The 12216-nt window shown below is 36.3% G+C and overlaps 1 protein-coding gene across 2 annotated transcripts in view; it reads left to right on the plus strand.

The window, feature by feature from the left end:
• Positions 1-12216, plus strand: part of PSME4 (proteasome activator subunit 4) — a 103734-nt gene that overhangs the window by 62970 nt on the left and 28548 nt on the right. For both annotated transcript variants that reach the window (XM_086701107.1, XM_086701108.1), the window contains exons 21-32: positions 1244-1299; positions 2328-2384; positions 2587-2642; positions 2736-2834; positions 4585-4647; positions 4795-4890; positions 5860-5991; positions 8051-8260; positions 9345-9481; positions 10173-10226; positions 10966-11095; positions 11994-12075. In XM_086701107.1, the coding sequence (XP_086557233.1) occupies positions 1244-1299; positions 2328-2384; positions 2587-2642; positions 2736-2834; positions 4585-4647; positions 4795-4890; positions 5860-5991; positions 8051-8260; positions 9345-9481; positions 10173-10226; positions 10966-11095; positions 11994-12075 (1172 nt within the window). The remainder of the gene's footprint in view (positions 1-1243; positions 1300-2327; positions 2385-2586; positions 2643-2735; positions 2835-4584; positions 4648-4794; positions 4891-5859; positions 5992-8050; positions 8261-9344; positions 9482-10172; positions 10227-10965; positions 11096-11993; positions 12076-12216) is intronic.

A 12216-nucleotide genomic window follows, 5' to 3' on the forward strand; every position in this document is an offset into this window, starting at 1 on the left:
AGTGTGGAGCCTGCTGAAAATTCTCTCCCTCTGCTTCCCCACTTGCGCTAGTGCACACTCTCTCCCCCTCTCTCAAAAATAAACGTTAAAAAAAATAAAAGACAAATTTAAAAAGTATATCATCGTGATTTATTAGGCTTGATTTGAAACACAAACAGTATTGCTAGTGAGGAACATAGTAAAATAATTAGCAGTTTATTAATCTTAATATTATTGCCCACTTAGACAAATCCCAGAATTCATAACTACCAAATATTAAGATAGAGATAACTTGCTTAATTCAAGTTTAAAAAAATACAATATAGACAGGGGTATGTTGATTTAAGATTAGTTTTTCCTTCATGACAAGTGATGTGTAGTTCATGATTGAGGAGTAATCACTATAAGATTTCTGTTTATTACTAATTAGCTTTGTGTTGGATATGCTTACCCCATGTTCCCTTGGCATTTGTGCCTATGCTCTTCCTCTTAGAAAGTATTATCTTTTTGTTTATAAAAAGTCATTGAATTGATACGTATTTTGAAATAAAATGTTGAAAATATTTTTCATTGAAGAAAATTTAGATTTCAGATATAAAGATTTATATTCCCTAGTAAAATCTGTTCTTACATACCTTAACAGTGGCTTTTAATTGTTTGATGAGTTTAAGTAGCTAGGTCTGGTTCTGGTAACATAATTCTTTGTGGCAGGTCTTTATTTAGGAAACACAGTGTTTTTATATCTGATCGTTTTTCAAAAGAAGTAGTGGCATTTTACTGCAGGTGTTAGGAGAGATCAGTGTGGGTAGTTTTAAGGGGAAGGGTAATGATTATTTAAAGAAGCTTGTCAGCTGTATATTCTTTAGTAAAACTTGAGTTTTTGGTGTCTAGTTTTAACCTTTATTATACCATTATAAAGCCTACTTTTCTTTGGATAAATGTATAAATGTTTATCATCAGATTTAAGCTTTTACACTTGAATATTAAATATTGTTATGTTTATTTGGGTGGTGAATTTTCCCCCATAAAGTCATTAATTTAATTAACATTTTCTTTAAGATGAATTAATATTGTCCTTACTGAAACAGATAGCATTAATCTTCAGAAGGATAGAGTAAAGAGTTGAAGTATTGAAGATGAGAAATGTGTTTATTAAAAAAGCATCATCTTTGTTTTGATTTAAACATTCTAGCAATGACACTTTTCCCTTTCATCCTTCTTATTGGTATTATTAATAAATGCAAGCACTCTTGTTTTTATACAGGGTACCAAGTATGGTGTCCTTGGAAGAGACAAAGTTGTATACTGGACTTGAATACGGTATGTAAATTCTGATCTGAATAAATTTTATGGGGAGAATTTTGGTCAGTTACTCTATAATAATTAACATGGAATAATTTGTAGTTAGGATTTTCCTAGTCTCTTTTCCATATAAAATGAATATTAGTTAACTATAATAACTGTCTTTGCTTTTCCTAGAGAAACTGGAAATTTATTTATACAAGAAAAGTCAATAAAAGATAAACGTTTGGATGCTTTCTTATTTATTTGTGAGAGGGAGTGGGGAAGGGCCAGAGGGAGAGGGAGAAAGAATCCCAACCAGGTTCTGTGCTGTCAGGACAGAGCCCAACACAGGGCTCAATCCCGTGAACCATGAGATTATGACCTGAGCCAAAGTCAAGAGTTGAATGCTTAACTGACTGAGCCACCCAGGCTCCCCAATATTTGGATGCTTTCTGTGTGCAAAGGCAGTTTTTCATATCTAGTCATGTGCATTTATGTTGAGAATTGATTTAGAACTGATACTTTATATTTGATGTGAATGTAGGAATAGTACAACCTTTATTCTAATGATCTTTGTGTCTTCCTGTCATAGTGAATTAAATTTCATATAAGTATGTAAAACGTGTTAATTTAATGTTCTGAATCTAACATTAATAGAAATTTAGCACATTTCCTTATTGCTGGATTAACAGTGGAATTAATTGCTAAGGTGTAATTTTTGTTTGCTTGATTTGGGTTACCCCTAACCAATTAGAGAACCCTACGCATTTATGATCATCACTACTTAGTGTCTAGAGCCTTTGAAATATTGGCAAATTGGTTTTTTTCTCCCTCCTCCTTTACTGCCCAATAAAGTTTTATAAGCAGGTCTTTGTAAATGTGAAGGTTTTAAAAGTTACTCTGGATCATGCCTAGACACTAATCCAACTGTGATAAAAGGCAGACCCATTTGGTTTTTTTCCTTGATACATTATTTATTCTTGACATAAACTTGATAGAAGCTTCAACATTCTGGGGAGCATTCGGTGTGTCTAAAATGCCTTGTCTCATTTTCTAAAAAATAGATCTATCCAGAGAGAACCACCGAGAAGCAATTGCTAGGGTCATAAGGAAACTTCTCAGTAAGTACATGTATGCTTTTAACTTATTTTTACTAATAAATATTTAGGCATTTTGTAGCATATGTGCTTTTACTTTATTTAAATTCTAAAGAGAATATAAGGTAGTATTTTTTTTCTTAACTAATAGATTCCTAACTGATATATCAGTATTCTTGTAGTAATTCCAAATATTTTAAACAAAATCCTTCTTCTTTTATTATAGACCACATACTTAACAATTCAGAGGATGATACCAAGTCTTTGTTTCTTATCATAAAGGTACAGTTATCCTTTAGTAGGTGCATGATTATTAATGTGACTAGATTTGACATGATCACTTGTAAATGTAAAATTTAAAATTCTTTGACACAGGTTATTGGAGACCTTTTGCAGTTCCAAGGATCTCACAAGCATGAATTTGACTCTCGTTGGAAAAGCTTTAACCTAGTAAAGAAATCAATGGAAAATCGGGTCAGTATTCTCACCTACAAACTCTGAATTAATTTTTTAAAATGTGTATAATATTGATGTAGCCACTTGATCTAGCGATTGCTCAACATGCGGATGAAGTTTCCCTATGCGTAAAAATAGTAGATTTTCAAATATTGTATCGTGGTATAATCAGAAGGATTGTAGAAAAGTGTTTTCCTGATATAAACTCTTCTGTGAATTTCCATGAGTCTCTGAACTCTTATTGGGTATTTGGAGTGTGATAACTGGGCAGGCTGCTGTGTAACAACTTGAGGGAATAAAAGATAGGAGGAATTGTCCACAGGCATGAATTTAAAGCATCTCACTTTATGGAGATCTCAGAAAAATATGTCTTATGTTATTTTTGCACTCCAGACCTCAGTACAAGCTTTTCGAGAATTTGGAAGAAAGAATACTTAAGCCAGCCCTTTGACGTTGACAGCAGTGTTCTTCTGTGGGAGACTTTTATTGAATTTGAGTCTAAAAAGGTTGTAGGAATGTGTTACTTAGGCAAAGGTCGCTATGTACATTATTGGAAGGAATGGCATGTAAAATAGGGCAGGGAGGGGCGCCTGGGTGGCTCAGTCGGTTGAACGTCCAACTTCGGCTCAGGTCATGATCTCACGGTCCCGTCCGTGAGTTCAAGCCCCGCGTCAGGCTCTGTGCTGACCGCTCAGAGCCTGGAGCCTGTTTCGGATTCTGTGTCTCCCTCTCTCTCTGACCCTCCCCCGGTCATGCTCTGTCTCTCTCTGTCTCAAAAATAAATAAATGTTAAAAAAATTAAAAAAAAATAGGGCAGGGAAACAAACAAACATGGCATGCTTTGGAGAACAGTGGCTAGTGAACAGAATGGCATGATGTAACAAGGTCGTTTATAGTTTCATCCCAAGAAAGTGCTTCAGTTTTATATTCAGCATTGGGGGAGTCATTAAAATTTCTCAGGTAGATCTGATTTGAATATTGGAAAGACCAGTCTTTGATCAATCAAAATTAAAATGAATTCAATGAACTTTGAAAAGCTCTGTCATCACTGTGAAAAATAAGCAATAGGAAATTAAGACTGTAAGCAGGCAGGACAGTTAAACTATTATAAACAGTCCAGATGGAAAAACACAACCTGAATCAAGTCAGTGGCATTGGGATGCAAATAAGGTGTTTTGAAAAAGAAGAAATTGTGGGGACTTAATGACTAGTGAGAAGAAGGTATGAAAGAGGAGCAATCTTTGAGTTCCAGCCATTTGCTGTTAGTGAGCAGGTGGAAGGTAGGGTGGTAGGGGAGAACATAAAAGATAATTCGTAGAAAAATAACAGATACTAATTTCTGTAGTAAACATACACAATTAACCTGGAAAGGCTATGTATAAATGTAACAGGGTCAAGCAATTTTCTTAGTAGTCTGATTTTATACTTTTCAGTATTTGACTGAATAAGGACCAGCTTAGTTCCTTTCCCATGCATGGATCCGTTAATAAACTACCAGAGAAAAACACAGTGTTGGATGACCCATTTAAAGGGGATATTTCTTCAAAAGGGGTGGGGGGCGGGGTAATATTTCTCCTATTAGCCATAAAATTAACTGAAATAGTATCTTTGAATATAAGCCTGATCACTTAGAATAAATGAAATTCCTCTATTACCCACCAGCCACCATGGACCTTTACTGCACTAATTTTTCTATAAAGGATTCAGGGGAAGCCACTGGTGTGGAACTTCCAGACAATGTTGAAGTGTCTTCTACTTTGTTTTTTAGCTCCATGGGAAAAAACAACATATCAGAGCACTGTTGATTGACAGAGTAATGTTGCAGCATGAGGTAAATCTCTTTAAAATCATGACGACTTTTTTAAATGACAGTTTTCCAGATGAATGACATTATTTGTGTTACTTCATAGTTAAATGAACTTTTTACTTTTTAGTAAAAAACTTTGGGGTTTGATTTTACACTGTTTAATTTTCATAGCTACGAACACTGACTGTTGAGGGTTGTGAATATAAAAGGATACATCAAGATATGATCAGAGATCTACTTCGTTTATCTACAAGTTCATACAGTCAGGTAAAGCCAGTCAACTCGACCTCCCCCTCCCATTTTATTACAGGGCAATCTGAATATCCTCATTTCAAATCCAAGGAGGTTTAAGTAATTTATTGGCATAGAAAACACCTTTCAAATTGCAAATATTCTCAAGCTAATTTTAGTAGTCTTTTTAAAATAATGTTGATTTTTACGGTTTGTTATTGATTCTCAAATTTCTTTAAAAATGTAAAGTTAGTAGATTGTGTAATGTTGCTCCCACTTAATCAGATCACATGATGAAGGCCAGTCTGGGAAGGTGGTATAATTCCTCCTAGGTGTTATGCTTGGGTTTCAGCAGCCTGCTGCCATCTGAATTATGGGGTCCATCCTTTCAGGTAGCATAGGACCAAGAGATTATCTCTAAGCAGAGACAACTGGAAAAACCAAAATTCATGAACAGCTAATTACTCTGTCTTTATAAAATAATATAAATTAGGAAACTAGTCTCTAACTCAAAGATTGTACCTCAAGTAATGTTTAAAAGAGTTTGAAATATGTACATTGTGTCACTTTTACTATAGTTATTATTTGTTACTATTTGGTTTGTGGGTTATAAACTTATACTGAATCTTCTGTTTGGGTTCAAGAAAGTCTTTATGTTTCTCTGTGTAGACAGGAGAGAAAATCTTAACTCTTCTCATCAAAAGTAAGTCAGAAGAGAAAGTTGACTAGTCTGCTGATTATGTTAAGGAATAAGCACATATCAGCTCTATTCAGTCTCCTTTATCAAAAATATCTGAACCTGTGTAACCTAAACCATGGATGTGGTTGGTGGTAATATGCATTCCTTTTAGTAAAAAGATAGTCCTTTACTTGTTTTTGCTAAGGTATGTGCTTGGATGTATTTTTCTGTTACTACACCAATATTTAAGTTATTTTTGATAATTCATTTAGAAACATTTTGTAGTTTGTCTACCATTTAATAAACATCCTCTGTACTTTCTTCAGGTCAGAAATAAGGCTCAGCAAACGTTTTTTGCTGCCTTGGGCGCATATAACTTCTGTTGTAGAGATATCATTCCCTTGGTTTTGGAGTTCTTACGGCCCGATAGACAAGATGTCACACAACAGCAATTCAAGGTATAAGGTTTTCTGTTTTACTTTATCCTGAAAATTTTCAGATATACAGAAAGTTGAAAGAATTATACAGTAAACATCCATATATCCACCACTCAGATTCTGTATTTAACATTTTGCTGTGTTTGCCTTATCACATATCTGTCTCTATATCCATCCTTTTTTTTATGTCAAAGTAAATTGAAGACATCCATACCCTTCACCTTTAAATATACAGTTGTTTTTTCTCCCTAATAGTTGACTTACCTATGTTATGATTGTTGTTACGGTCTATGTTATGATTGTTGTTACGGTGGAGAAAATGCAGGCTGCTATTTGAGTTGAGCACCAGTGGTAAATAGCCTGGCTGGCCTGTAGGAGAGGCAGGTGAAAGACCAAAAGGTGTAGGGTAATGAGACCAGCGTGTTGGAAGGCCTGAGACCAGAAGAAACATAGTGAGTTTGAGTAACTGAGTCAAAGCTCGTATGATTGGAGCAGAGGGGGAAGGGAACGACATAAGATAAAGAAAATAGTATATCCCACAGGAGTACAATAGAGTATAGATGAAATATAATGATTGCTTATACTGTAAGAAGTAGGTTGATTGAACATGATTTAGGAGAGAGAATTGATAAGACTTGGTGGTTGAATATGAAGGTAGTGAACTGAAAGGAGGTATCATAATTATACAGGTTCTAAATTGTACAGCTGGTTATTGGGTCATCAGAGAGAGAACAGGAAGACTAGATGATGAATTTGTTTGAACAAGTTATATTTGAAGTGTTTCCTGTAAACTAAGAGTCATTATCAAATAGGCAGGCAGACCTCATTTCTCCACAACACACCATTTCAGCATGTGTTGATGACAGTGAAACCTTTGGGCACGGGTAAGAGAGCCAAGGAGGAGAGTGAGAAGAGAAGAGGACCAGGGTAACAAGTATTGAGAAAACTCCATTAGAACCCCAAGAAGAAGAGGTAACCAAGGAGGGAAAGATACTAAGAAGCGAGAGGTTACAGAAGCCACGGGGAGATCTTTCCCTGAGAGAAGAGAGACTCAGCAGATCATTTGCTTTCCGGAGGGAGTTAAGATAACAACTTTACGTGTTCCTTGATGTTGGCTTATAATACCAGTCAACAAACCATAGCTTGGGCTCAGTTGGTTGCTTTGATAAGTAAAGTTGCATTGGAACACAGTCATGTCATGTCATGTCTGTGGCTGCTTTCACACTACAATGGCATAGTTGTGACAGAGACCATATGGCCAACTATTTACTGTTAACCCTTTAGAGAAAAAGTTTGCTGACCTCTGATGTAGATGTAGCATTCAGGAGTACTGTGGAATGTCTAACTCGTAGAGTGGTACATTGTCCACCATGTTGGGAGCAGCTTAAAGGGACAAAATCAGGTAGATCAAGTAAGACCAAAAGTGAAAAATGTCTATTAGGTCAGTAAAACGAAATTACCAGTGACCTATGAGAACCTGTAAAGAGGAGTAGAGCACATGGTAGGTAATAAGCCAGATCAGAATGGAGTTAGGATGAATGTTCAGAAAATAACATAATAGCTCTTTTCATGAAAATGGTGTATCTTTGAAAAGGGTACCCCGTGTCATCAGAATCATTCTGATTAATTCAGCGTCTATGAGTAAAAAGTACACAGTATAATAAAGTAACCTAGTTTTTATATACTTAAAATACATCACAACCAGATTTTAGAAATTATTCCAGACATGCCCTAAAATGCTAAGAGTGGCATATTTTATGGGCTCCGTGATATAATTGTAGTAGAAGAGAATTGGAACGGAAGCTCTATCTTTAAAAACAACAGCTTTACATTTCTGTGTTATCTTACTAATAGCTATTCTTTGAGCTAATCCTCTAGTAGATGATTTAGGGAAAATATTACTGAATGCGAATTAAAGGTCAAGTTCAGGTTTCTAAAAGTAACATGTTAAGTGTGTGAACCTATTTTACCAACCAGTATCAGACACTTAAATAGTAGTAAATTTAAAAACAACTCATAGATGAATTGGCTACAGCTAAACGGTGCTCTTACTTCCCATGTTAATTATTTTTTCCTGCAGGGTGCCTTGTATTGTCTCCTTGGAAATCACAGTGGTGTATGTTTGGCAAACCTTCATGATTGGGACTGTATTGTACAGACGTGGCCAGCAATTGTTTCTTCTGGGCTTAGCAAAGCGATGTCCCTGGAAAAACCATCAATAGTGAGACTATTTGATGATCTTGCAGAAAAGATTCATCGGCAATATGAAACAATTGGCTTGGACTTCTCAGTAAGCAAAAACCATTTTTTTAATTCAGATTAACATTTGCTTTCTGTTTCCTTTTTGTACTCAGTAATCATTATGGTAGGTAGCAGGGTGGAGTGTGAATTTGGAGCCTGGCCAGGAGATAGGTAGGAGGTTTTTCTTCCAAGAGGCAACAAAAGGTTATTACACTGTTGCATTTACCATTATTCTTTGTATATGCATGGGCTCGTTTTTTCAGAGTTGATTATATTTTAGAAGGTCACTCTTAATAGTCAAAGTCACATAAGTTTGATCAGAGGGTTCATCATTTATAGTGATGAATATTAAAATTGGATGATTTGACACATGAGGAAGGCTATCAATTTCAGTGGTGCTCATATGGAGAGATATAGCAGGTGCATATGTATACACCCATCATAACTGAGGGTGGATAAAAGTGGTGTGAGTGCAGATGAATTGCCTTCTTCTCTAAAGTAATTGTGTTTGACATCCATCCTTTGGTTTGAAAACCACTGCTCTAAACATATTCCTTTTCTGTAAAACATAGTCTTGTTATTTGCAGCTGTCATTAGATTATGTGGTTTTTTTTTTTTTTTTTTACGATTTTATTTTTTTAAGTAATCTCTGCACCCAGCGTGGGCTCAAACTCAAAACACTGAGATCAAGAGTTGTGTGCTCTACTGGTTAAGCCAGCTAGGCTCCCCAGCTTATGCTTTCTTTAAAAAAAGTTTTGGGTTTTTTTTTTTTTAATACATAATTTACATAACAAAAAATATACCGTTTTAACTTAACACAATAGCATACTGTATATTCACAATAGTATATTCTCAGGGCTCTGCAACCATCACTACTCTCATTTCAGAACACTGTCATCACTCAGAAAGAAACCCTGTACCCAGGAGCAGTCACTGCTCTTCCCCCAGCATTCCTAGTCCCTGGAGATCACTAATATGGAGTCCCTGGAGATCATTTATATGGAAATGGAATCATACGATAGGTGGCCTTTCGTATCTGGCTTCTCTCTCTGAGCATAACGTTGTCAAGATTTGTCCATGTTGTAGCATGTATCAGTACCTCACTTTTCCCCCTCGCTTTTCTTTTTTGTAAGATCCCGAAGTCCTGTGTTGAAATAGCAGAATTACTTCAACAATCAAAAAACCCCTCTTCCAACCAGATAATGCTTAGTTCAGAAGAAATAAAAGAAGGACTTAAACGCCAACAAGAGAAGAATGCTGATGCCCTGAGGTAATTATGAATACCCATTTTATCCAGATAGATGGCATTAAAGACAGCTGGTTTTAAGTATTTCTGAAATATAGATGCACCATGAATACCTCATGAAATTTACACATTGATTCTAAAAAAATACAAACTGTTAGGAAATAATTATTGTGAAGGTCCCTGTGTTACTTTTAGCTATAGAAGTGGAAAACACCATCTTAAAATTATCTCAAAAGACTGGTTTTAGATTTCTGGAACCCAAGCAGTTCAGTGCTTCAGTGATAGCATTCAAGCGGGAGCCTTTCTAGCTTGATTTTTGTCTTTGCCTTATGGTTATGCATATTAATTTTTTTCTAACATGCCTACGTAAGAATAAACTATTATAGCCTACCTTGTGTATACCTAGAGTGCCATATAGGTAGACCACTTCTAACATCGATTACTACTCACAGGTTTACTTTTGAATATCTGTTGGGAACAGTTGTACCTAGAGCTTTGTGTTGTTTTCTCTCTGCTGTTCATGGTCTTTTCCCACCATCTCTCTTCACCCATCTGCTTTCATTCTGGCTTGAGTCTCACCACGCCTTTTATAGTCTGGTGATAGCATGTAAGAGAATGGTGAATTTGGCTAGAATTTGAATTTATGTTACATTATTTGATGATCGTCTTAGTGCTGTATTAAAACAATACCTCACCTGAATTTTTTTTTTTTAAGGAACTATGAAAATTTGGTAAACACTTTATTAGATGGTGTGGAGCAAAGAAATCTGTAAGTGCAAAATTTTTTTTTTTTAATGTTTAATTTTGAGAGAGAGGGAGAGAGAGAGACATAGTGCGCAAAGGCAGGAAGGAGCAGACAGAGAGGGAGACACAGAATCTAAAGCAAGCTGCAGGCTCTGAGCTGTCAGCACAGAGCTCGATGCAGGGCTCGAACCCACGAAACCATGAGATCATGACCTGAGCCGAAGTTGGACGCTTAACGGACTGAGCCACCCAGGCACCTGCCAGTTTTTTTTTTTAATGTTTATTTATTTTAGAATGAGCACGTGCTTGTGAGGGGGGCAGGGGCAGAGAGAGGAAGACAGAATCCCAAGCAGGCTCTGAGCTGTCAGCACAGAACCCAATGCCGGGCTTGAACTCATGAACCAGTGAGATCATGATTGAGGCAAAATCAAGGGTCAGATGCACTGAGCCACCTAGGTGCCTACAAAATTTCTTCTTCTTCTTTTTTTTTTTTTTTAAGTTCTCAAAGCTTTTACCTTAAATACTGTAGGAGGTTTCTTCCCTGAAAGCAGTGAATGACTGTATCAGAAAAAATTACAGTCTGATTGATGAATTGAAAGAAAAGTAACAGGTGAACTTTGGGGCTAGTGATAGGAGTGGTGTTCATCACTATACTTATTTTAATTCTTAGGATACTTAAAATTGCAATGTTTCAAATACAGTTTAAAAATGGTTTTAGGAGTGATATGTTTTGTGATTTTTTTTTTTTTCTCTCTTCTTTTTAGGCCTTGGAAATTTGAACATATAGGCATTGGGCTTCTGTCTCTACTCTTGAGAGATGACCGAGTGTTACCTCTTCGTGCCATACGTTTTTTTGTTGAGAATCTCAACCATGATGCGATTGTAGTCCGAAAGGTACTCTATTGTAACTGTAGTCTTGGGTTTGAGAATTTTTACCTCACCTGAAGCTCTTAAAGTCTTCCCAAGACACTTTGCCTTGAAGTGTATTGATTTGAAATTTATCATTGTTGGTTCAGGGATGATAATTATGTAAAAAAAAAATTTTTTTTAACGTTTATTTTTGAGAGAAAGAGACAGAGCCTGAGGGGGAGAGAGACAGAGAGAGAGGGAGACACAGAATCAGAAGCAGGCTCCAGGCTCTGAGCTGTCAGCACAGAGCCTGATGCAGGGCTCGAACTCACGAACCGTGAGATCATGACCTGAGCCGAAGTTGGACATTCAACCGACTGAGCCACACAGGCGCCCCAGGGATGATAATTTTTTATCCAACAAATATATGAGGACATGTTCAGGCAATGTGCATTTCAACACTGGGGATATAGTAGGGAACAAATTTATAGATTCATGAGAAATACTGATTTTGAAAAATTAATGACAGGTATGAAGTCTTACAGGAAGGGAAAGATACCTGAGTATACAACTTTTTGGTTTTATTCACAAAGTATTAGAGGTGGAGTATATAATGGGGCTGACCCAGCCAGGTGCATTAGAGAAAGACCTTCAAGAAGAAATGTCTAGGCTAAGATTTGAAGTATGAGCAGATATTGGTTTAACAAAGAAAGTATGGAAGTTTCCTAGGCAGACTAGCACAGGTGAAAGTAAGAACGTTCAGTGACTCATTCCCACTCACATTTAGCACTCACATGGCTGTGCTGCCGGATGTCAACAGATGAGGCATTTACCTGCTTTTGAAAGAAGCAGAATCCAGCCTCTGCTTTGATCAAGACAGGCAGCTAACTATTCAAGAGATTTTAAAATGTTGATACATGTACCTTACCTATTTCTTTTCTAGATGGCAATCTCAGCTGTGGCTGGTATTCTTAAGCAGCTCAAAAGAACCCACAAAAAGCTGACCATCAATCCTTATGAAATGGGTAAGTACTACCAAATGTAATTAATATGCTGTCTCTCTCTCTCAAAATAAATAAATAAGCTTTAAAAAAAAAAAATAGATGGATTCTCGGGCACCTGGCTGCCTCAGTAGGAAGAACATATGACTCTTGATCTTGGGGTTA

The sequence above is a fragment of the Puma concolor genome, chromosome A3 (genome assembly GCF_028749965.1).
Source record: "Puma concolor isolate L17-30 chromosome A3, mPumCon1.1.hap2, whole genome shotgun sequence".
Classification (NCBI taxonomy): domain Eukaryota; kingdom Metazoa; phylum Chordata; class Mammalia; order Carnivora; family Felidae; genus Puma; species Puma concolor.